Source organism: Hypomesus transpacificus, unplaced genomic scaffold (genome assembly GCF_021917145.1).
Source record: "Hypomesus transpacificus isolate Combined female unplaced genomic scaffold, fHypTra1 scaffold_184, whole genome shotgun sequence".
NCBI classification, from domain to species: domain Eukaryota; kingdom Metazoa; phylum Chordata; class Actinopteri; order Osmeriformes; family Osmeridae; genus Hypomesus; species Hypomesus transpacificus.
In genome coordinates, this window is record NW_025813733.1 from 184,211 (window position 1) to 209,764 (window position 25,554).

At 50.8% G+C, this 25,554-nt stretch overlaps 1 protein-coding gene and 1 long non-coding RNA gene across 3 annotated transcripts; one reads left to right on the forward strand and one right to left on the reverse strand.

Annotated features, from left to right (window-relative positions):
• Nucleotides 1-11: 11 nt before the first annotated feature.
• LOC124489187 (homeodomain-interacting protein kinase 3-like) lies at nucleotides 12-16,040 on the forward strand. 2 transcript variants are annotated; one of them, XM_047051873.1, is made up of 11 exons: nucleotides 12-369; nucleotides 922-1,078; nucleotides 1,975-2,095; nucleotides 2,280-2,401; nucleotides 2,702-2,823; nucleotides 3,790-3,957; nucleotides 4,560-4,856; nucleotides 4,983-5,138; nucleotides 5,934-6,160; nucleotides 9,871-10,004; nucleotides 10,192-16,040. In XM_047051873.1, the coding sequence occupies exons 1-11, from the start codon at nucleotides 26-28 to the stop codon at nucleotides 10,693-10,695; spliced, it is 2,352 nt and encodes a 783-aa protein (XP_046907829.1). In that variant the 5' UTR covers nucleotides 12-25; the 3' UTR covers nucleotides 10,696-16,040. The 2 variants fall into 2 exon arrangements, with proteins under 2 accessions (XP_046907829.1, XP_046907830.1); XM_047051874.1 differs by having other exon boundaries at nucleotides 13-369; nucleotides 2,705-2,823.
• LOC124489189 lies at nucleotides 2,793-3,130 on the reverse strand. Its single transcript, XR_006958763.1, has 3 exons — nucleotides 3,109-3,130; nucleotides 2,915-3,061; nucleotides 2,793-2,847 (listed from the first exon to the last, which is right to left on the reverse strand). It is a non-coding gene; the product is annotated as an uncharacterized LOC124489189 (long non-coding RNA).
• Nucleotides 16,041-25,554: the final 9,514 nt, after the last annotated feature.

The window sequence follows — 25,554 nt, forward strand, 5'->3', positions numbered from 1 at the left end:
AGTTCCTTAGCAGACAGATGGCTGGATGTTCCCTCCCTGTTGCCAGGCAGAACAGAGGGAAGCTGGAGAAATGAGGGTGTTGATTCATGACAGAAACAACTTACTTTTTTGTGTGTATGTCTGCTTATGTACATGTGTGTGTGTTAACACACACTTAGCGGTAATTCCGTGTGTCCTTTCCCAGGTGAACTTGGTGCTGAACCTTGAAGGTAGTGACCAGCTTGCGGAGAAGAGTGACCGCGGGGAGTTTGTGAGCCTGCTGAAGAGGATGCTGATGATCGACGCAGAGCACAGGGTCCTCCCTGCAGACGTCCTCAGTCACCCGTTTGTCACCATGCAACACCTGCTCGACTTCCCCCATAGCAACCAGTGAGTCGGCTGTTACCATTGGCTTGCACAGGAAAACAGCCACCAGAATATCAGTCGTATTGATTGAATAGATTTTTCGGATTGGATATAATCTCTCCCTTCCCCATGTCCCTCTATTTTTTCTTCCTTGGCCTTTTCCCCCCTCTCACCTCCCCTCCCTTCACACCTCCCCTCTCCCCCTCCTCCCCCTCCCCTCTCACTTCCCCTCCCCTCTCACTCCCCCTCCCCTCTCCCTCTCCCCCTCCTCTCTCCCTCTCCCCCTCCTCCCCTCTCCTCTCCCCCTCTCCTCCTCCCCCTCCTCTCCTCCCTCCCCTCTCCTCCTCCCCTCTCCTCCTCTCCTCCCTCCCCCTTTCCTCCTCCCCTCCTCTCCCCCTCTCCTCCTCCCCCCTCCTCTCCTCCACCCCTCTCCCCCTCCTCCTCCTCTCCTCCCCCTCCCCTCTCCTATCTCCTCTCCCCCTCCCCCTCCCCTCCCCCCCCTCCCCTCTCCTCCCCCTCTCCTTCCCCTCCCCTCTCCCCTCTCCCCTCTCCCCCTCTCCTCCCCCTCCCCCTCAGGGTTAAATCCTGTTTCCACATCATGGATGTGTGCCGCTCTCGTCCTGGTGTCTATGACTCGGTGAGCAGGAACAAAGCCCCGTTCCTCCGCCCCGTGACCTCCTCCGCCGCCAGCCTCACGGGGCCCTTCAGCAAGATGGCCGGCATCCACACTCAGGTCAGCCTCCGTGTCACTTCCTGTCTGCTGGGCAGGAAGGAGGAAGTACGCTGGATAACTACACTGCCAGACTTGTATGTGTTGTGTGTATGGATACAGTAGTCTCTGCTGTCGTAAACAGAGCGCCTATACTACAGTTGTATATGAAGTGTATATATATTAGAAATTGTGTGTATGTACAACTAGACTTGCATTTCCTGTCTGTATAAAGAACCCCCACACACGCCGTACACACACGCCGTCCTGCAAGTCAGCCAGTTGCGTCTCTCCCCCGTTGCCGCAGCAACCAGGCGACGTCACGGCAACGACGCAAGTGTGTCTCGTTGTCTAGGGTAACGGATGAGCTGACCCTCTTAAACGACAGATCTGATCGTGTTACAGAGATGGGTTAGTGTTGGGTGGTGGGGTGGGGAGAAGGGGGGGGGGGGGGGAGGGGGAGAGAGGGGGGAGCGAGAGAGAGGGAGCGAGAGAGGGAGAGCGAGAGAGGGGGAGACAAATCCTCTCACGGTTTCAGTTTGCTGCCGTTAGTTAACATCTTTCCTCTTCCAAGAGGAGAGACAGAACGTAGAACAGTGTTCAGGGTTAGGGTTCAGGCCTCAGTCTGAGTGACAGCTGTGTGTTGAGGGGTCTGGCTAGCTGCTGTGTGTGTGGAGGTACAACTCCTGTGATTGTTACCAGGTCACACCGGGGTGCCCTCTGACCCCAGGGCCACGCTGCCCTCCTCGTTAGTTCCTGGTGTGTGTGTCATGAAGGGCCTCCTCTGGTGGAGCTGTGGTGTTACTGCAGACGTTTGTTGTCGGGTTTCAAAGTAATTAGAGGCGGTTTTGACCTCGACAAGGTCTAAGTGGAGCTGAGTGTTTCCAGATTCTCACTTCCGCTCTCCGCTCCCCCCGCAGGCTCTAGCCCCCTCCGCCCCCTCCGTGATGCATCCTGGGATACCTCTGCAGACAGGAAGTGGCCAGTTTGGGTGCAACGAGTCGTTCCCGCAGACTCTGATCCTGTGCCCCCCCCTCCAGGGTAAGAACTGACACTCCACCCCCCCCCCCCCCATGATGAAGTGTCCTGTCCACCCAGTCACAGTGCTGTGTCCAGCCACCAGCCAGGAATGATGAGCTCTCTGTCTCTCTGTCTCTCCCTCCCTCTCTTTCTGTCTCTCTCTTTCTCTGTCTCTCTCTTTCTCTGTCTCTCTCTCTCTCTCCAGGGATCCCCAGCAGTGTTGCCAAGCCGACTGGCTATTCTGTCCGCATGGAGACGGCTGTTCCCCTGGTAACCCAGGCCCCGCCCATCCAGCCCCTGCAGATCAGAGCCGGGGTCATCACACAGGTGGGGAAGGGGAGAGGGAAAGGAGGAAGGGAGGGAGAGATGGAGAGGACCATTGCTGTACAGACCAGTAGAAGCTTACCTTCCCTGAGAGATAGAGGACCATTGCTGTATAGATGCAGTAGAAGCTTACCTTCCCTGAGAGATAGAGGACCATTGCTGTACAGATGCAGTAGAAGCTTACCTTCCCTGACATGATCAGCCAATAACAGAAAGAAAGTGGTTCTAATGAGATTCATCCAGGTGCTGATTGTTGCTTAATGATTAGCCCTGCCCCTGTGTGCTCTGGCCCCTCCCCCTCAGCAGGCCTGGTCCAATCGGGCGCAGCAGATCCTGGTTCCTGCCTGGCAGCAGGTGACCCCCGTGGCCCCTCCCACCACGCTGGCATCCGACTCTACTGGCCCCCAGAGGCTGGGAGACTGGGGGTGAGGATGGAGGGACCTGTCTGTCTGTGTGTCTGTCTGTCTGTTTACTGGCCCCCAGAGGCTAGGAGACTGGGGGTGAGGATGGAGGGACCTGTCTGTCTGTCTGTCTGTCTGTCTGTCTGTCTGTGTGTCTGTCTGTCTGTCTGTCTACTGGCCCCCAGAGGCTAGGAGACTGGGGGTGAGGATGGAGGGACCTGTCTGTCTGTCTGTCTGTGTGTCTGTCTGTCTGTCTGTCTGTCTACTGGCCCCCAGAGGCTAGGAGACTGGGGATGAGGATGGAGGGACCTGTCTGTCTGTCTGTCTGTCTTATCCAGAGCGACTTACAGTAAGTACAGGGACATTCCCCCGAGGCAAGTAGGGTGAAGTGCCTTGCCCAAGGACACAACGTCATTTTTTTGGCACGACCTGACTCTCACTTCTGTCTGTGTATAAAAAGGCTGACTTTTAATTACACTTACGTTACAGCTTTACGTTGTATTTATTTAGCAGACGCTTTAAATCCAGACTTGGTACGTAGCCAGACCCTGGGTGTCAGTCTGCAGTGGACTGAATACTGACTGGTGCTTTTGGAGTCTGGTGGGTCACAACAGAACCAGTTCAGGTTTCCAACAATTTTTCCACCTAAATGATGTTGCCATGGACTCTCTGTTGCCATGGACTCTCTGTTGCCATGGACTCTCTGTTGCCATGGCCTGTGTTGCTATGGACCGGTCTGCGTATTGATGATGCATGACTCATGTCCTCCAGGGTGAGTGTGATCACAGCATATTATGTCACTAATGCTGGTAGTGTGGCTGGCTGAGTTAGAGCTATTTTACTGCAGTTCAACAGGTCGTAGGTTTGAATCCCCCTTCACCACCACCTTCCTTTCACATCTGGTCAAAGCGTCTGCTAAATGAACACGCAACTATTATTGATAACGATGATCATCGTTGGTTCACCTCACACTCTGGCCTGTCGTTGCAGGAAAGTGCGTCCCCATGGCAACCATTACAACTCCATGATGCCCCACCCCCAGAGGCTCATTACCAACCAGATGACCATGTCCGCCCACCAGCCAATCAGCATAGGGATCGCTCATGTAGTGTGGCCACAGCCTGCTGCCAACAAGAGAAACAAGCCCTGCACCACCAGGTACACACACACACAGGTACACACACACACACACACAGACACACAGACAGCCCTGCACCACCAGGTACACACACAGGTACACACACACACACACACAGACACACACACACACACACAGACAGACAGACAGACAGCCCTGCACCACCAGGTACACACACACACAGACAGACAGACAGACAGACACACACAGCCCTGCACCACCAGGTACACACACAGGTACACACACACACACACACAGACACACACACACACACACAGACAGACAGACAGACAGCCCTGCACCACCAGGTACACACACACACAGACAGACAGACAGACAGACACACACAGCCCTGCACCACCAGGTACACACACAGGTACACACACACACACACACACACACAGACAGCCCTGCACCACCAGGTACACACACACACACACACACACACACAGACAGACAGACAGACAGACACACACAGCCCTGCACCACCAGGTACACACACAGGTACACACACACACACAGGTACACACAGACAGACAGACAGCCCTGCACCACCAGGTACACACACAGGTACACACACACAGGCACACACTGCTAACCCCTTACTGTGGTGTCTCTCCAGGTCCAACACCTTCTCCTTCCCCACCAACGCCCCCAGCTCGACCGGCCCGTCCCCCAAGATGGCCGACACCCCCCAGAACCTGCAGGAGGCGGGGCCGGGGGTGCGGCCTGTCGCTGGGGAGGCGGGGCCGGAGGCGGAGCCTAGCTGCTGTAAGGCAGAGGCTGAGTCTGGGAGAATATCGTCATCTCAGCAGCAGCGGCCGACCCTGACGACCTCTGACCCCTGCAGCCCTGCCGCCAGCATCATCAGCATCAGCAGCGAGGAAGAGGAGGAAGGCTTACAGAGACATTCACTGGAGTGAGTGGAAACTAGCGTCCTGTAACGGGCTGAACCTTGTCTGGGGCACCGCTGACCCGAGACTCATCTGGTCACTTCTCTCCTCTGTTTCCTCCCCTCGGTGTGTGTGTGTGTGTGTGTGTGCAGGTGTAAGGGCAGTGTGGAGTGTGAGGCGTGTCAGAGCACTGTGAGCATGGAGAGAGTGTGTTCTCTCAGCAGCCCAGACAGCACCTTCAGCACCAGCTCCTCCACCTCCACACAGTCCCACTGCTCCCCCTGCTCCCCCTGCAAGCAGCCCAACAGGTACACATGGAGGGGGGAAATATTGGCCAAACAACCAAAACGAAATTCCCCTACAGTTTAAAGAAAGATGGGCATGAATTGAATTATTAGCATGAATCAAATAATGCCAATACAAATAGGGTCAAATTCCAGTTATTTGAATCTATGGGTTAAATCAGAGCAAGAACGGTCAAAGTAAGGTTAAAATGAAATACGCATTTAATAACATTGCAAATGAATGAAATCAATTACAAGGCAAACATGTTACAAAATGAAAGCTTTAAATCTTATCTACTCTACCATGATCATTGTAAATCAGAGAGAAAGCAAGAGTAGGACAGTAGGACAAGGGAGAACTGAGAAGGTCTCAGGAGATAAATAATCCACAGGACAATGCAGTACAATTCCCTTTATATACAACCAATCAGACCTCACTTGAATGGGGTTTGAGAGCCATCAAGTTGAGACCGTCCAGAAACTCCAGACTTTAGCATATGAGAGGGGGCAGGTTGACACCCAGCCTTACACACACACACACACACACACACACACACACACACACACACACTCACGCAGCTCCATCTTCACCTCTGAGTGTGATTGCTCTGGTCTGGTCCTCATCCTCACCTCTGGGTGTGATTGCTCTGGTCTGGTCCCCATCTTCACGTCTGGGCGTGATTGCTCTGGTCTGGTCCTCATCCTCACCTCTGGGTGTGATTGCTCTGGTCTGGTCCCCATCTTCACGTCTGGGTGTGATTGCTCTGGTCTGGTCCCCATCTTCACCTCTGGGTGTGATTGCTCTGGTCTGGTCCCCAGCATGTCTGATGACGAGCAGGAGAGCGGCTCCCCGGTCTCCGACTCATCCGGCCACGGCCGGGCCAGCCCCTTCGTCCCGCGCCGCTACGTCTCCAACGGCAACCAGGCCGGCGAGCCGCGGGTGGCGTGCGTCGCCCCGGTGACGGAGGGCAGTAGGCCGGTCGTCAGGACGATGGTGGTGCCGCCCATGAGGAACAACAACCCCAGAGACACACTGGGGAACACGGGTGAGACACACTCTGAACACACACACACACGCTCTGAACACGCACACACACACACACGCTCTGAACACGCACACACACACGCGCTCTGAACACGCGCACACACACACACACACGCTCTGAACACGCACACACGCTCTGAACACGCACGCACACACACACTCTGAACACGCACACACACACGCTCTGAACACGCACACACGCTCTGAACACACACACACACGCTCTGAACACACACACACACGCTCTGAACACGCACACACACACACGCTCTGAACACGCACACACACGCTCTGAACACACACACACACGCTCTGAACACGCACACACACGCTCTGAACACGCACACACACGCTCTGAACACGCACACATACACTGAACACACACACACACGCTCTGAACACACACACACACGCTCTGAACACACACACACACGCTCTGAACACACACACACACGCTCTGAACACGCACACACACACACTCTGAACACGCACACACACACACTCTGAACACGCACACACACACACTCTGAACACGCACACACACGCTCTGAACACACACACACGCTCTGAACACGCACACATACACTGAACACGCACACACTAGGGTTGGGCGATATATCGAATGTTAGCAATAATGTCATAATAATTTTGACGACAATGTAAAATTAGAAAATATTGTGAATATCGATTATTAAAAAAAATCGAAAAACACACCCAAACATTCTGAACAGACACACACACACTGAACACAAACACTCTCTGAACAGACACACACTGAATAGACAGTGTCCCCCACCACACACACATCCAGAACAAACATACCAGTAGGCGAGGGTGTGAGGTCACTTCCTGTGCTGCTGTGTCCCCCAGGGCCTGGTTCCCGGGGCCAGACCCCCCCTCCTGCCCCCCCAGGGGCCCGCAGGTGACTATCATACCTGCAGCTGAGCTCTGGATGGTTTTTGTTTTCTCTATCCTCTCCTTCCCCCAGTGGGCCCCCTGGCTCCTCCCTGCTGTGGAGAGCCTGGGCTCCACCTGGGGGCTTCTGTATGGGGGGGCCCTGTGTGGGGGGCTCCACCTGGGGGGCTCCTGTGTGGGGGGGCCCCTGTGTGGGGGGCTCCACCTGGGGGCTCCTGTGTGGGGGGCTCCTGTGTGGGGGCTCCACCTGGGGGCTCCTGTGTGGGGGGCCCCTGTGTGGGGGGCCCCTCTGTGGGGGGCTCCTGTGTGGGGGCTCCACCTGGGGGCTCCTGTGTGGGGGGCCCCTGTGTGGGGGGCCCCTCTGTGGGGGGCTCCTGTGTGGGGGCTCCACCTGGGGGCCCCTGTGTGGGGGGCTCCTGTGTGGAGGCTCCTGTGTGGGGGGTCCACCTGGGGGCTCCTGTGTGGGGGGCCCCTCTGTGGGGGGCCCCTCTGTGGGGGCTCCTGTGTGGGGGCTCCACCTGGGGGCCCCTGTGTGGGGGGCTCCTGTGTGGGGGCTCCACCTGGGGGCTCCTGTGTGGGGGGCCCCTGTGTGGGGGGCCCCTCTGTGGGGGGCTCCTGTGTGGGGGCTCCTGTGTGGGGGGCCCCTGTGTGGGGGCTCCACCTGGGGGCTCCTGTGTGGGGGGCCCCTGTGTGGGGGGCTCCTGTGTGGGGGCTCCACCTGGGGGCTCCTGTGTGGGGGGCCCCTGTGTGGGGGGCCCCTCTGTGGGGGGCTCCTGTGTGGGGGCTCCATCTGGAGGCTCCTGTGTGGAGGCTCCTGTGTGGGGGGTCCTGTGTGGGGGGGCCTGTGTGGGGGGGCCGCTGTGTGGGATGTGTGAAGCGCCCAGGACAGGCCTCCTTCAACACCCCACACACATTCAGAGTAGGGCTGCAACTAACGATTATTTTAGTAATCAATTAATCTGTCGATTCTTTTTTCGATTAATCAATGAATCGGATTTAAAAAAACAAAAAAGCATACATTTCCAACCCCTTTATTCAAAAACAGAACTGACAGTGCAAATTCGTAGGAGTCAGATGGCTGAGCGGTGAGGGAGTCGGGCTGGTAATCGGAAGGTTGCCGGATCGATTCCCGTGCCAAATAACATTGTGTCCTTGGGCAAGGCACTTCTCCCTACTTGCCTCGGGGGGAATGTCCCTGTACTTACTGTAAGTCGCTCTGGATAAAAGCGTCTGTTAAATGACTAAATGTTTTGAAAATTGAAAGGTTGGCCAGACTTTATTATAATTTTTTACACAATTTTGAAAAAAGTTAAGATTTGCAAAGATTTTCAAAGACAAGTGAGACAAGTTTCTATCATTTATTTTGAAAGTTCATTGAAAAAGTAAAGGCAGTGGAAGTAGACCAGACATTGTTAAGATACTCTGGTGTATATTTGAGGTTTTATATTCATAAAAATATTATAAAAGTCTACATTTTTCAAAATGTTATGGGTAGTTTTCACCCGGCCCCTAACGCAAAGCTGCAAAGTAGCGTCTTCCATATGTGAGACGAATGTCGAAGATGAAACTAACTTCACCTTCACCTAACACACCTTTTCAAAGTATTTATAGTGTGAAATGCTGCACACCTTGGATGACTTAGGTCGTACTGATTTCTCTGCCTCCGCCATGTGTTTCAGAACAACGTTACTCAACAACGTCTCTCCGATGGTCTTTCCTCTAACCTCCGCTCTGCTCCGCGCTCATCTAAACTTTTTTTTATACTCAAACAACTCTGTGACTTATTGAGTGGCGTAATAATCGCGCGACACAACGAATTGATAATGAAATTTGTTGCCAACGCTTATAATAATCGATTTAATAAATATGTTGTTGCAGCCCTAATTCCGAGACATGCATGGCAACCAGGGAAAGGAACACCCCATCAGGGGGAATACATTAGAATTTATTTAGAGCAATTTTATGTGTACGTAAATGATGTTTTTGCCTGGCTGCCATGAGAGGTGTGTCATGTCTAGAAGGTGTGTGTGAGCGTTGCAGAGAACTGACTCACTGTGTACTCTTCATCACCGGTGTGGTCATCAGGACAGTCACATCCTCCCTCCATCCATCCATCCATCCATCCATCCCCCTCCCCCCTCCTCCCCCTCTGCCTCCCTCCCTCCCTCCCCCTCCTCCCCCTCTTCCTCCCTCCCTCCCCCTCCCCCCCTCCTCCCCCTCTGCCTCCCTCCCTCCATCCCCCTCCCCCCTCCTCCCCCTCTGCCTGCCTCCCTCTCCCCCCTCCCTGTTTTAATAGGTCACTCCCAACTCTCTCGGATCACCTTTCATGTTCTAGGCATTCCCTCCATACCCCCCCCACCCCCTCATCACCCCCCCTTCCTCCCCCCCCAGTCCTCCATCAAAAAAGGCTGCAGCTCTATTCTAGTGCTAGCAAGGGTATTTATAACCAAGGTTGTGACCCCCCCCTCCTCCTCTTCCACTATAAATAGGAATGAGCTTAGTTACCAATTGCCTCTCTTTCTCCTGAAGTGTGTTCCTGAGTGTGTGTGTGTGTGTGTGTGTGTGTGTGTGTGTGTGTGTGTGTGTGTAACTTCAGGTAGCTGAGCTAGAATAACACCTTTCACCTCTCTCACCTTTTTCATCCCCCCCCTCCCTCTCTCTCCCCCCTCTCTCTCTCTCTCTCTCTCTCTCTCTCTCTCTCCCCCTCTCTTTCTGTCTCTCTCTCTCTCTCCCCCCTCTCTCCTCTCTCTCTCTCTCTCTCTCTCTCTCTCTCTCTCTCTCTCTCTCTCCCTTCAGTGTTAGAGTCTTCTTGCCAGTTCAAAGGTCGAGGTGTTCCGGGGCGGCAGCAGCACCACTCCACCCCTCTGCTCAGCCGTCCTCAGAAGATCACCGCCTTCCGGCCCCAGCATCAGCCCCTGGGCTTTGGACAGGTCAGCACACGCACACAAAACACACACACATTGCAGACACACTCAAACATACACACATACACACTCACTCAAACGTAAACGTGCACACACAAGCAAACAAAGGCACACACACACATTGCACACACACACATTGCACATACACACACATTGCACATCATCGTCCTGAGTATCTAACCTGCCCCCCCAGGTCCCTCACTTCACCACCTGCCACCAGGACTGGAACAGCAACTACGGCCGCCGGCCCCAGGCCTACATCCCCCCCACCCTGCATGGGCACCCCTTCACCCTGCCCCACGGCAGCCCCGGCCACACTACCGGCCCCCACCCCCACCTGGGGGGCCACCCCCCGCCCACCCTGCTCTCCTACCCCCCCCCTGGGCCCCTGGGCCCGGCCCCGCCCATGGCCCACCTCCTGGCCTCCCCTGGGTCCTCGCGCGCCCTCCTGCAGCCCGCCTACAGCATCTCCCACCCTGCCGCCCTGGTGCACCAGGTCACAGTGGGCATCAACCCCCAGCTGCTGCCCTCGCCCACCCTGCACCCCCAGGGGCAGTTCAAGCCCATCTACCCCCAGCTGCTGCCCTCGCCCACCCTGCACCCCCAGGGGCAGTTCAAGCCCATCTACCCCCCGCACTCCTTCATCTCCAGCTTCCCTCTCAGTCCCACCAAAATCAACCAGTACCCCTATATCTGATCTCCGGGTGTCTGGTCTGGAGGGACATGCCCCCGGGGTACCCCTCTCCTCTCTGGGGCGCCTGGGGGGTGGGGGCCCCCCTCTACGAACACGCTAGCAGCAACAACAACAACATGGTTCTCCTCTCTGAAGCCATGGCACAACCACAGAGAAAGCAAACTATTTTTTTGAATCATGTAGACTTGGGTGCAATTGAACTCTGAGCTTTAAAAATGAGTTTGGGTGGGAGGGGGAGGGGGGTGGCGGGGGGGAGTGTTGGAAAAAGAAGTATGAAGGGAAGAAGGAAGGAAGAGATGAAAGAAGGAAGAGTGAAAGAAAGGAGGAAAAAAGAATGAGTGAATGAACGTGTAGACGGAAATGAAACAAAACAAACAAACTCACACTCGATGTGTTTTGCACATTTGATATACCTTCACATTGGATCTTACACAGATACACCCTCCTCAGAAACAGATGGGGGGAGGGAGGAGGGGTGGGGGGGCAGTAGAGCAGTCAGACTCCAGAGCCCCTCTCTTGATGAGCCCAGATATTTTTCTATTGCCTTCTAACATGTGCGAGACACATCCGTACTGGTCAAGCCATCCCCGTCCAGCCCTCGACCCTAACCCTCGACCCTAACCCTCGACCCTAACCCTCGACCCTAACCCTCGACCCTAACCCTCGACCAGCAGGTCACCACGTTGTCTTGTGTGTCGTACAACGTTTGAAGTATTTGTACCCCTTTTCCATGTCTTTGGTGTTTGCAACGTCGAGTCCACTTAGAGCGATCATAGCTAGGGGTGCTCTTCACGCATGTACCTGCATGAGCAGAGAAACGGGACCGTGCGGTCATGTGACCGGGCAGACACGTGACCGTGCGGTCATGTGACCGGTGGTGTTCCCAGACTCTGTGGGTTGCATAACTGTCCCTCAGCCATAGTGCCTTATATATTTGAGGTTGTTAATGTTACTACTTATATATGAACATATACATGAATATATTAATGTACTGGACTGCAGCACTTGAAATTCCAATCAGTCAATGCATCCTGTGTGCGTGAAGAGAGAGATGGTGCGCACTGGGAAGGATCCATGCAGAGCCTGCATGGACATGTTGGATTGCGGATAGCGGTGCTTACCCTCTTTGGATTTGGTGTGTGTTTTAGCGTGTAGTGAGTACCTTTTCTGTTCCCAAGGGAACGGCATGCTTTGCTGTAGCGAATGCTCACTGTTCCGTTTTTTTAAACATCTTGTTTCAGTTGGTTAGGTTTTGTCCTCCCTCTCTGAATGAACTAGTGTACAAAGAGCAAGCATTGAATAGTGCTTAGTATTTGATAATCAATTTCTATTTAGTCAAACTCTTACTACTAACAGTATTTGTACTGTTTGATGAAACTGCAATACAATCTAAATAGTTGTTGTTTTGGGGTAATTTTTTGTAGTCTTTTTTGCTTTTTTGTCTTAGTTTTTTCGACTGTTAAGGTGTTTTTTGCGTATTGATTGAGTTTAAAAAAACTAGATGTTTAGAAGTTTGGTGGGCATGGCTTTGACTAGGTGAGGACAAAAATGCAAATTATTCATGGTATGAATTCTACATAGGCTGAGCAGACCATGCAGTATTTGATATAAACACACGTATATATATGAATATATATTCTAGATCTTGTCTATTTAGTGCAGACGCTTAATACGGTGTGAGTTAATTGTGTGCAATTCTCTCATTTATGCATGTGTGACGAAGTTAACTTTTTCCCTTTACATTATCCCATTTGTTTAAAGCTTATTGGTGTCGACTGCTTATTTTATACATTCCGTCAGGGAGAATATATATATGCTGTGTGCGTTTTGTTTCCGTTTTTGCCAGTTCTGTGCGTAAGATTTTGTCTTTACTTTCAAATGAAGTTTCTTGTGCAGCACCAAAGACTGTAATTCATTTCCTGAGGAAAGTCTAGGCTCAGGATATAAAGGGTGAGACAATGACGTCACCACTACGCGGATGTTGGGATTTCATGGGACCAGCGGTGACTCGTCACCTAGCAACAGAACCCTAAAATTAGCTCAAGGCTAGCTGTCGTAGCCGCAACTAAAGTATGCAAACGATTAAGTCACCACACAATTTATAAAAATGCCTTTGATCCAGTTAAATTCTACATAATAACCTACTGTGTTACGTACATCCACTTTGAAGCCAAATTTAGGAAGTCTTGCCTTTAATGCATTCAGTTAGCCAAAGCTGGCCCATGTCGCCGGTGTCCATGAGGAACCTACCTTCGCTGAAGTTTCACTCATAGACCGTAATAGACGTGTCTCATCCTTTATAAATTGATCCTAGAGCAAGGTAGCTATTCTGCTTGCAAAGCCTCATGAATACTGTAGCCTAGTCGTAGAAATGAGTTTCAATAAAAAATATGGTAATCGGGAAAAAAAAGACAAATGGCTGAGGTAATGTCTAGCTTTTCGGGCAATTAATAAGTCGTATACTTTTTCTTGAATGTATCATAGATAAGCTGCTATAAATGATGATTGCCACTTCAATAGCTGTGAAATTAGGTGATTTCTTATTTCAAACCCATAGCGTTCTTATTTTTGTATAGGTCCCTAATTATCTGAAATAGAAGTGGTTTTGATTTTAGTGTTCAGCTTCCATGTTCGGAGTGTCATTGTAACTACTGTATTGCTGATAATGAACGTTAGTTGCGTTCGTTACGTTTGGGTGTGTGTGTGTTTTGCATCAGTATTTTACCTTTATTAACCTTTTTCTGGCTCATCACTGCATATACATGGATGTATCGACGTAACTTAATTTTTGTATGTTTTCATATTGGCGTTTTGTAGACATGTAAAGCTATAGCTTGCAGGATTGATTTAACGTTATTTTTTTTCATTATGGTAATTCAGTATACCGTATGCTAACTGAAATATCTTATATGTAGAACAGGAGCTGTATCTGATGACAGGATATGTATTCAATGTGTGTTATGAAATGCTTCTGTAACAGGTTTCCCCAGATACCGCACCAGTAAGCACTTCTGGCTGGTGGACTCCTAACCCCCCCCCCCCCCCCCCCCTCCCTCCCTCTCCTGTCAACACGCATCTGACAGCGTAGTTTAATCAAAGAAATTGGTTTGAAAAACTAATTGTTTTATCACTTCTAACTTTTGATTTTCCTTTATCTAAAAATGATTGATTTTGATTTTTTTCTCTAAACGATCTATTCAGGGTTATGCCCGCGTGTGGGTGGCCCTGCGTCAGAAAGAAACGGGAGAATGCCTTCTGTTCCTGTAGGCCCGATGGATTATTCCTGATTGTTATTGTGCTCCCTTTCATGCTTCTTTTAACGTGGTGTTTGTCAATGTAATTCCACGGCCATTGTTTAGTGTTGCTTTATCGATGTTGAGACAGTGTAAACAGCACTGTGTTTGTGCCTTGAGAATAAGATGGTCGAAGACGAAGGAGTTGGGGAGAACATTGGGAGGGGGGGATGTCTTTCTCCCTCCCTTTCCCGCCCCCTCCAAGATGGAGGGGAGAAGGAGGGATGAAAGGTTGTTGAGAGGTCGGAGGCATGGGGATCTGACACAGAAATCCACCTTCCAGGGCTAACAGTTCCAGCTAATGGGTTCTTGACCAAAACTCAACCGAGGCTACAAAATCTGTAGGGTTTCAAACGGGATAGAGTCCATGACAGTGATCGGGATCACTACCCCCTCCATCCGCTTACAGCCGTGACTGGAGAGAGCAAAGACATGGTGGTTTATAGATACCCCGTTTTAGCTGCCCGCCACCAAAGTCACACATGTCCTTGCTCACAGATAAACCCAAGACACCGACACAAGGTCTTTGAGCGATATGACATTTCCGGATCCTTGCTAGTCACCCTACCCGAACAACTAATGCAATACTTTACATAGTGCATCACTAAGTGTTCTTAGATGTCCTCATGCTAGATGTTGTTACCTTGCATGTACACCTAAGTCAGTTTCACTTATCTGCCTACAAACACAGACGTCAGTTTCCCTAGACTGTAAACAAACACCTTGCAGCTGCGACTTAAAAATGCGCACAGTGTCGTAGGCTATATGGTGGCTTGACTGTGGACAGAAACGTCTGAGGACATGTTCCAGTATGTTCCCCTCATAGAAACCTTTACTGTCAAAGCTCGCCATTCGTAAGATTATGGTTATAACCTGACTGACTATAGTCATCGCTCACGATCGGAGGAGTTAAGTAGGTAAGCGGAATGTTATTGTGACGTGGTTGAGATGTTAGCCTACTTGCCTTTTGTCAAAGAGCTCTGTTGATATTATAGTGGCTATTCTTCAGCCGTCCTGGATAAGGTTGTTCGCATTTCAACACCAAAAAGTAGCTGTTTGGTTTGACGGCTCTTCTTTTTTTTGTTCACCGTTATTTAGTGTTGACACTGATGTGGTTCGTCAGACGAGACAGTTGACGCGACAGCAACGAGGCATGAGCTTGGTAGATTCCAGTGCTTCAAGTATGTGCTCCTGTAGTTAGCATGTGAAATGTAAACTGTGTTTCAATTCCTGTAATGGTATTCACCAGCAATGCGCCTGCACAAACTCTCCCACACTTAAACCACGATGGATGCAAAGGAAGAGAAATCTGTTCGACTGTTTATATGTCGCAAATGACTGGATGGATTCATAACAGTTTGAGGATTCACAACATTTATCCGATCGACATAATAATAATAATAATAATAATACAGAACCAACACAGCAGTTTTGTGATTTTGAATTAAAAAACCTCTGCTGCCGTATTATCCTTTAGAGAAGTCTATTCAGGGTCTATGTATTAGTCCAGTGTGCTACTGTTTTTAAATCTTTAATCCGTGTTATTAGTTATTGGGGATTCTTTTTTGGTCACTTTTCAAATTGTGTGTTTTATCTTTCAGGTTTTCTGATCTACTGTGTCAGTTTAAAGTAAATTCACGCTGCAAGTTATAGAATCATCTGTTTAGGTCGTTCATCGAACTTCATAATTAAAATCCGAACCGTTACTGTTTTAATACCTGTAGATTTTTTTGTGGCTTTGGCCCCCCCTCCTTCTTTCCCTTTTTGGTTACATTTTGCTTTTTGGTTTTGATGCTACACTAGTTTGCCATGTAGCAATTGCACTGTGCAATATTTACAGTATGAGGACTGGGAAAACGAGCTGTGGTTGTGACGTCTCTGTACAGTTCGCGATAGACTCCTCTAGTTCTCAGTGATTTAGGTGTGACCAAGCCTTCTTTACTTAGTCACATTAAGCGGGTTTCCAGGTGACTCTTTTGGTGAGTGTCAAAATAAGACTTTATGGTGTATTATTGTCAAGATTCACTTTGAATTAAAAAAAAATCTATTGCTGCAGCCCTCTGATTTTTTTCATTTGTGATCATGTGCAACATGACAGATTTGTTTGTTTGGGTACAGCTTGGTGGTTAGAGCATTCAACTGCAGATCAAGAAAGTCGAAGCTTTGAAGCGTAAGTTCAATTGGATGTAAGTGTCTGCTAAACAAATAGCCTACATTATTTGTATTAATGTTATTATTATTAATGGGGATTAGTGGTCTGTGCTCTTGGCCCTTACTGCCACCTTGTGGAGCTGTATCGACATAGCATGAGCAACCGTCACCTTTGACCTTTTAAAGATGTTTAGCATTTTCCTCATAGAAAATTATGCAAACCCTGTCAAAGACAAACCTTGTCATGCCTCAATAGTAAAGGTATTCTATTCCAAAAAAACAGGCCACACATAGCCAGATGAGAACCAGTATGGTATTTAGAAAAATTCTACTTTAGAGATATTTTTACGGATAAAAGGGCCATCTGTGTTGCACTGCATCACTGTCACGCTGATTGACTGCCTGTGATTTAAAGGTACAATGGGTGAGATTCTTCACTGAAAAACATGTAACAAATAAATGGTCCCCTATACACATCTTGTGTATGCTGCCTGGTGAACAGTCCTCTGGGACAGCTCAGTGCCAGTTTAACGTCAATTTCAAATTTGAGTGTTCTGCTACTTTCCAGCCAATACATTCGAATGATCATCTTCCAGTCAATCGTGGAACTCTTCAAAGCGGGTTTTGCTTTATTTTGTGAAACCCCTGTCAATCAAACTCGAGCTGGAGGGAAGCACGGAAGTTCAGTCAAGAACTGGGGTCTCTCTCATATTTTGATTTGTTTTATGACGTGACCTATTGCAGCTTTAAATGAAAGGCATGCCATATAATACTAGCCACCAGAGGTCGCAGTTCACATTCTAATCTCAGACTTAGTTTCTCACACAATTAAATCATAGCGGGGCAGCAACTTGCTAAACGTGGGTTGTCCTCCGTATTGTCATAGTCTGGGCTAGTCAAACTCTCACAGCCTAAATACATAAATAATTTGAAGGCATCACTAAACTGGCTAACTAAAAATTGGCCAAATCCACCGCGCATCTGTGTGCCACGATGTGCCCCGCCGCATAGCGATGGGTGGACCGAGCTAAGAGGAGCGGACCCCCAAAGACGCATTTTTTATGCCACTTTCCCCGAGCCTCAGACAGGCGAATAACGAGGACAGTTTCTTTGTCTGTCGAGACACGGATTGATCAGATGTCTTGTTCGCGACCACAACTTCTGCAACTCATCCACTGGAAACGCAAATGGCTCCCAGTTTAAGGAGAGCGCGGAGAGATTACCCCAAAGTGAACACCTACCCAGCAGCCGCTGGTGCCTGCCGTTCGTCGGGATGGATCGGTGAAGGGAGCGAGGGCTGGTGTCTGAGGATCCGGAGGAGAGCTGGAACGGAAGGGGGGCTAAATAACTGTCTGTTGTCCGTGGGAATGGCTTTAATGCTAGTGCATTGTGCCCGGGCCGTGCACGGTAAGAGAAAGCGTTAATCTGACTATTTTGACAAGGCTGTCAAAGAAGGCTATATGCAAAATGCAGTAGCCTATCCTCTCTTACCTATCCCTGGCTGTGCCCTACGCTTGCTATCGTAATTTTTACATACCCAGAGAAAGCTCAACGAGCAGGTTATTGTTATAAAAAGGGCGAGCATTTGTTCAGAAAACGGTATTCACGGTGTTCATACAGCCAGACCTGAACAGCATAATTGAATATCATGTTCAACTGTCACAGTGTGAGTAGTGTCACAGCTTCATTTTCTGCTAAAGCAGATGAAACAAATCGGCTGATCTGTCACCCCTCAAAAAAAAAGTTAACCATTCAAGGTCCGTACGCCTTGACGTGACGTGAGCGCTGCCGTGCGCTGCAACGCTAACCCCGTTTTGTCGGTACAAACAAGTTATTTTGCTCCCGCGCATTTGCACAGTCCAGCACAATTTGGGACAATTTGTACAATAAAGGGGCACGGCGTGGGGAGAGTGTAAGATGATGCAGGGAAAGGACGTGTCTTGTGATGAACTCGCGCGGCTGCACTGCGCGAGAATGCAGGGCTTCTTTGTCCCCGTGCAGCTTTATGATGTAACTCACCTCCGAGATCCTCCTTTCAGCTGGAGAGGAGAGCGAGGTGTGTCCCTTCAAACTCCCGTGACGACCTTGATGCGGCCTCATTACCAGCACGCATATTCCAGTTACTAACGAGACAAAAAAAAAAAAGACCTTTTACGACATTGATGTTATTCATACATTATACGAGTAGGTTCTTGATCGTTATTGATCCGTTGGCCGCAGGGCGGAAGGCAGCGGGTTGGAAAAGCTGACCGCAAACCTCCTTCGGGCGCAGTTGGACTCGGAGCATCCAGCTTATTTGTAGGCCGCTTTTGTGCATCTGGGTCAGTCTTTTCTGTAGGCTAGTGACACACATAGCCGTGCGCGTCTCTAGCGACCTGCCGAGTTGGGGTAAAGTTTTCAGAGATAATGGTGCAGTCTGTGGGGACGAGAGCGCGAGTAGGGTTGTCTCTCATGATGAAGTTTCCGTACAGATGTTGACCAACTTGACCCATCTGTAGTGTGTACTGTACACATCTCACTGTATCTTAAAGTTCATAGAGTAAAACATGTCCCTTATGCAACACCCCTGTCTTATGACCTATTAACACAGCCTCTGAAGGGTAGATTAATGCTGTTGATAAAACTGACAGAGAGATAGCCACATTTTAAAGTTAGATTAAGGTCTTGATGAAGGTGACAGAAAGACCTTGTTGTATGTTCAGCACCATGGCAACTCTCTCTCCTCTCTTTCTCTCCTCCCTCCCTCACCTTCCTCCCTCCACCCCTCTGCCTACTACTTGTTTACTCATCGCTTCCATTCATGAGAAGGTTCCTGTGTGGGGTTGAGATCTGTTTCAGGAACTTGATACTGCTCTGCTCGTTATCAGCGTTCCAGCCACCTGCCTCTAGCCCCCTGCCTCCAGGCCCCTGTCCCCAGCCTCTAGCCCCCTGCCTCCAGCCCCCTGCCTCTAGCCTCCAGCCCCCTGTCTCCAGCCCCCTGTCTCCAGCCCCCTGCCTCCAGCCCCCTGCCTCCAGCCCCCTGACCCCAGCCCTCTGCCTCCAGCCCCCTGCCTCCAGCCCCCTACCCCAGCCCCCTGCCTCCAGCCCTCTGCCTCCAGCCCCTGCCTCCAGCCCCCTGCCTCTAGCCCCCTACCCCCAGCCCCTGCCTCCAGCCCCCTGCATCCAGCCCCCTGCCTCCAGCCCCCTGCCTCCAGCCCCCTACCCCCAGCCCCTGCCTCCAGCCCTCTGCCTCCAGCCCCCTGCCTCCAGCCCCCTGCCTCCAGCCCCCTACCCCCAGCCCCTGCCTCCAGCCCTCTGCCTCCAGCCCTCTGCCTCCAGCCCCCTGCCTCCAGCCCCCTGCCTCCAGCCCTCTGCCTCCAGCCCCCTGCCTCCAGCCCCCTGCCTCCAGCCCCCTACCCCAGCCCCCTGCCCCCAGCCCTCTGCCTCCAGCCCCCAGCCTCCAGCCCCCTGCCTCCAGCCCTCTGCCTCCAGCCCCCTGCCTCCAGCCCCCTGCCTGTTCAGTGTTGAGTCAAGCCTGTTGTGTGTACTGGGGTGGCTAATGGGATCGACTGCTGGCTTGCTGGCTTGCTGGCTTGCTGGTTGGCCGACTGGCTGTTCCGGTCTGCTTGGATACCTCAGACAAACCGGGGACCACAGACCGTCACCACGCACCCACGCACGCTGCCCAACTCCCTTCATCCAGCACGTGGCGTTGCTATGGGAACCCCACTTTCATCCTACAGTAACTGTCTGTCTCCCTCCTTACCCCTCTCTCCATATATCCCTCACTCCTTCTATTCCTCCTCCCTCTCTCCTTCCTTCCCTTCTTCTCTTCTTCTTCCCCCTTCTCTCCCTCCCTCCTCTCCCTCCTTACTCAGGTGGGAAAGGTGCATGGCATTTTGGAACCAAGAGACAGCTCTGTCCTGTGTTGCTAATTTGGGTTAGCTGCTGAGAGATGGGTACAAGGTTATGCCAGGCAGTCAGCTTGGATTGATCTTACATTAACCTGAGCGATCTCAGTTTTTTTTCCTCTCTTGGTTGGCTGATTTCCCTATTCTTAATTTTTCCCTGGTTTTCAACTGGTAAGAGACTATACAATTTCTACAAACTTTTCTAAGTTTAATGTCCTTGGGCTCTGTGTCAATGCATTAAACAAATACGATTCTACATTGAATATACTGTGTATACATGACACAGTCAACCACTAACTAGTATTGATGTACAAACATACTAGCGCTGTTCGTAAAGACCGTAAACAACATATTGCACAACTTGAAAACAACATATATTACAACACATCTCTCCTAACAAAGTTCCTTTGGGGTCTACAGCCTCTACAGCTCTTCCTATCTTCCTATTGTTCAAGACGATAGATAAAAGGACATTATTCGATGAAGTCAGACTTTTTCCTGCTGCGTAGCTCATCCAATAGGTGCAGCGTTTCTAAATAAGAAAGACTCAGCGCTGTGGAGACCCTGTACAGCAAGCTGCCCTCTGCACACAGGTGCTGACAGGGTGGCTTTAGCAGCAGGTAACCTTTCCTGTATTCTCCTGAGTCTCAGTCCTCTACATAGATCAATTATCGGTGAAAGGAATTGAAAGTTAAATGAAGATGGAGACAGCTTGTATCAGAAACCCAGTCTTGTTACTCCCTGAGTGGATGATAACGGTTCACTGTGCTGAACCCACGATGACCCAGCACTAACTCTTTCAGACGGCCGTCTTGATCATGACACAGTTGTTATTCTACCCTGACTCACTGCTACAGCTGCTACACTGCTACAGCACTGTTTTAGCAGTTTTAGTGTCACGTTGGTAACTGGACCTCACAACATATTAATACAGAAAGACACTATAAGCACATTCACCAGAAATCCTTTTTGACACAGACATTTCAGAACATCTGCCTCATGTGGCCATGGGTGTTCAGGAATGTCTCTATTCTCAGTCGTGTCGACATCGCTAACTCCCTCTGTCTCATCCATAACGTAGCTTTTATTTAAACTTTTTTCCACACACATACACACAAACCCTTTTTGACCCCAAAAAAGTTGGTATGTTTTGTAAAAAAAAAAGAACCCTTTTCGAAAATATTCAGTGTTTAGTTTGACTTTCTTTCCACACACACAGTGAAAGGAGAGGAGAGAGATCATGCCACCAAATACAAATTAAAACTTAACAAGCCTGGCTTGAAAATGTAAGAATTAGAAAGTAGCCTACAGATATTTGTGTAAAAAATGAGTGAAAGTAAAAAGTTACCAGAAATATAAATTGTGAAGTCAAGTACTGATACCTGAAAAGTCTACTTAAGTACATTAACAAAGTATTTGTACTTCATCTCTGACTGTGTGTTAGTCTACTTGTGTGTATTTGGATGTTTAGGTGCCCGTGTGTGTTTGTCTAGTAGTAGATTAGTAGGGTTTATGTTCCCGTGACTGCCCCTTTAAGTCCCCTGCCTCAGCTCCCTCCGTGTCATCCCCTGAAAACTGCTCAGAGCCATTTTCATGGGCCATGATTTCATTTACACAGGAATTAATCCATCAAATTAGCCTTCGTTATTCACACGCATGCATGCTTGTTAGCTTGAAAGCTGAACTTGCATCAAAATGCGAAAATATCCACTTTCTGTTGTCTCATATGCAGACCAACGGTGCAGGAAATAGCACGTTGGAATTCGCCTCACGTCTATAACTTTTATCGATATGTTTTGCATACATGTATAACACAGCAGTATCTGATTTACACTCTGATATGGTACCTGGATCGTTGCATAAGTACCTGAAGTACCTGAAACTGCTAACTGGATCGTTGCATAAGTACCTGAAACTGCTGACGAAACTAAAAGACAGGCAGTGCTGTGCAATATGGTATATTAGTATAGTGTAATATATGATAGTAGTACTGTGCTGTACTGTAAATATAAGGGTAGTATGGTTGTAGTATCTTGTACTGTCTCAGTAGCCATGGCGATGGCCACAGAGGGCGGGGTTTCCCAGGTGATCAGAACAACAACAACCAACTTTGAAGCGTGGGATTTCTCTCACAACCTCCATAAGACAGAAGCAAGCAGATAGGAGCAAAGACTTCCTTCATGGTGCCCCTAAAGCTTCCACTGCAGCAGGCCTCTGGAGAGAAGGGGCTGGGAATGATCTTTCTGAGGAGAAGATTCAGCTATTACTCATAGAGGCAGATCAAGTGAAACCCAGTAGTGTTTGTGAGACTCTGGTGTGAAGCAGCACCGACGCTGCAGAGAGAACTCGTCCTCAGGAACAGAGAGGGATTAGTGCTGGATTTGCTGGTGACATCTTTACTGGTGTCTTTACTGACTTGTATTACTGGAAGGGGATGGCGGTACGTGTGTGTGTAAGAGAAAGAAATGGGCTGTAGAACTCTGGGCTGTAGAACTCGGAGCTGTAGAACTCTAAGCTGTAGAACTCTGAGCTGTAGAACTCTGAGCTGTAGAACACGTGGATAACCCTGTCGCATGCTGGAGTTTCATTACTTAGAGCGAAATAACTCCAACACAGTGATCCAGACACACAAAGTCTCTCACACACACTCACACACAACTTTCAGCAATACATACACACACACTCAGTCATGCAGGTCACCACCAAGGCCAGTCTGACATGCAGTGATGAAGCTCAGAACCCCATCAGGTAAATGAGTCGCTGATGGAGAGAGAGAGAGTGAGAAGGAGAGAATGGTCGCTGATAGTGCAGAGGAATGGAGAGAGAGATAGAGAAGGAGAGGATGGATTGCAAGTCAATAGAGGTAGCTGTGTCCATGCTTGCAGCCTGACAGGGTCAATGAAGGGTCAGTCCTGCTGTGGCGTTTACGGGGTGGGGCTGAGTCTCCGACTCCTCCTCGGCAACAGCCAGACCTGCTTTCTCATTGGTCAGACTGTGGGCGAACGGACCAATGAAATACGCCAGAAAGGAATCACCTTGCTTCTCACGGTGAATTTAGCTTTGATGTGATATGAAGCTTGACCGGAGTGGCTTATGATTTTGCACCCTCAAGTCAAGAAGCGCCGGAGATGAATGTTCAATTTTCTGTCATGAACATGAGACTTGAAGTGGCCTCCTGCTGGGTGTTAAAGTGTGTGTGTCCACCTTCCTCAGGGCTAAGGAGAGATAGACACACACACACATACACACACATACACACACACACACGTACACACACACACATACACACACACACACACACATACACACACACACATACACACACACACACACACACACACACACACACCCGTGAACCCCGGTGAACCCCCGTCATGGCTGACTAATGGGACCACACATTAAGCAAGACGGACAGTTTAATATTAAACATGATAAATCATTCAGGTGGGTCGTCCCGTCTCATCCTGCTGAGGAGCTGAAGGAGCTCACGAACCCAGGCTGAGAGGGTTCTCTGATCCATCAGGCTGCAGGTACAGAACCCAGGCTGAGAGGGTTCTCTGATCCATCAGGCTGCAGGTACAGAACCCAGGCTGAGAGGGTTCTCTGATTCATCAGGCCGGAGGTACAGAACCCAGGCTGAGAGGGTTCTCTGATCCATCAGGCTGCTGGTACAGAACCCAGGCTGAGAGGGTTCTCTGATTCATCAGGCCGGAGGTACAGAACCCAGACTGAGAGGGGTTTTCTGATCCATCAGGCTGCAGGTACAGAACCCAGGCTGAGAACCACAGAACCTGTTAACATCCATTTGTCACGCATGGCAGACGTCACTCGACGATACTGTGCAAAGCACAGGTAATATGAAATGATCACACTGTCAGAATTGAATTGATTATTTTGAACAGATGTACAACGTCAGCGCAAACAGTCTGTGTGTATTTTGTTTGAGCTGTGTGTGTGTGTGTGTGTGTCTCTTCACAGCCTTAGAACAGTTATATATCAACCAGCAGGCTGATGACCATGATGTCTAGACCTGTGTTTGTGCGTGTGAGCGAGAGCTGACTGTGTGTGTGCGTGTTTGTGAACATGAGTGTGTATGTGTGTATCATGGTGGTGCTAGTTGGTCTGCAGGTTTGACCATGCTAAGATCAAACAACTAAACACACTAGAGCTAATAGAGACAGGAATTGAGATAACACAATAATAGAACTTCGTAATTGGCCCTCAGGGTCACACACCCTCACACACACCCTCCCTCCGCTCCCCTCTTCTGGGGAGCCAATCAGGAGACCCCCAGCCTCCAGAGGTCCGCCTTCTCAGTTAGCTACCTCTTTATTTCTCCCCTTTTTATTTCTACTCCTCTCACTCTCTCTCTGTCTCTCTCCATCCCACTCTCTCTCTGTCTCTCTCCATCCCACTCTCTGTCTCTCTCCATCCATCTCTCTGTCTCTCTCCATCCCTCTCTCTGTCTCTCTCCATCCCACTCTCTGTCTCTCTCCATCCCTCTCTCTGTCTCTCTCCATCCCACTCTCTTGGTCTCTTTCTGTTTCTATCTCTCTACTTTTTTTTCTCTCTCCCTCTCCCCCCCCTCTCTCTCTGGATCTCTCACACACACACACACACACACACACACACACACACACACACACGCACACACACACACACACACACACACAGTGCACTCTCTCCCCAGAGCTCCTAGCTGAGTCTGGTTCTTCCATCAGACCACTAGATGTGGTCTGTCACACGGCTGTGACCAGACACTGACCCCAGGCGACCTATCGATCGTCTGGCTGCATCTCTCAGCTCCCCCCTGGCCCTCCCCCTGGCCCTCCCCCTGGCCCTCCCCCCTGGCCCTCCCCCTGGCCCTCCCCCTGGCCCTCCCCCCTGGCCCTCCCCCTGGCCCTCCCCCCTGGCCCTCCCCCTGGCCCTCCCCCCTGGCCCTCCCCCCTGGCCCTCCCCCTGGCCCTCCCCCCTGGCCCTCCCCCCTGGCCCTCCCCCTGGTCCTCCCCCCTGGCCCTCCCCCTGGCCCTCCCCCCTGGCCCTCCCCCCTGGCCCTCCCCCCTGGTCCTCCCCCCTGGCCCTCCCCCTGGCCCTCCCCCCTGGCCCTCCCCCCTGGCCCTCCCCCTGGTCCTCCCCCCTGGCCCTCCCCCCTGGCCCTCCCCCCTGGCCCTCCCCCTGGTCCTCCCCCCTGGCCCTCCCCCTGGCCCTCCCCCTGGCCCTCCCCCCTGGCCCTACCCCTGGCCCTCCCCCTGGCCCTCCCCCCTGGTCCTCCCCCCTGGTCCTCCCCCCTGGCCCTATCCGTGGCCCTCCCCCCTGGCCCTCCCCCTGGCCCTCCCCCCTGGCCCTCCCCCCTGGCCCTCCCCCTGGCCCTCCCCCTGGCCCTCCCCCCTGGCCCTCCCCCCTGGTCCTCCCCCCTGGCCCAAAATAATTAGATAAAAACCGTCAAGAAGGAATTTCCAGCTAATGACCCTGGTGAAACTCTTGACTTCTCCCAATGAAAACGTTTCAGTCTTTCTGAGTGAATCACA

Excerpts from the sequence above, each read along its gene's own strand:
- LOC124489187 (XM_047051873.1), top strand. The coding sequence starts at position 26 with ATGTTCCCTCCCTGTTGCCAGGCAGAACAGAGGGAAGCTGGAGAAATG. Across the intron at positions 1,079-1,974 it reads TGGCCGGCATCCACACTCAG|GCTCTAGCCCCCTCCGCCCC; the intron begins GTCAGCCTCCGT and ends CTCCCCCCGCAG. Across the intron at positions 5,139-5,933 it reads CCCTGCAAGCAGCCCAACAG|CATGTCTGATGACGAGCAGG; the intron begins GTACACATGGAG and ends TCTGGTCCCCAG.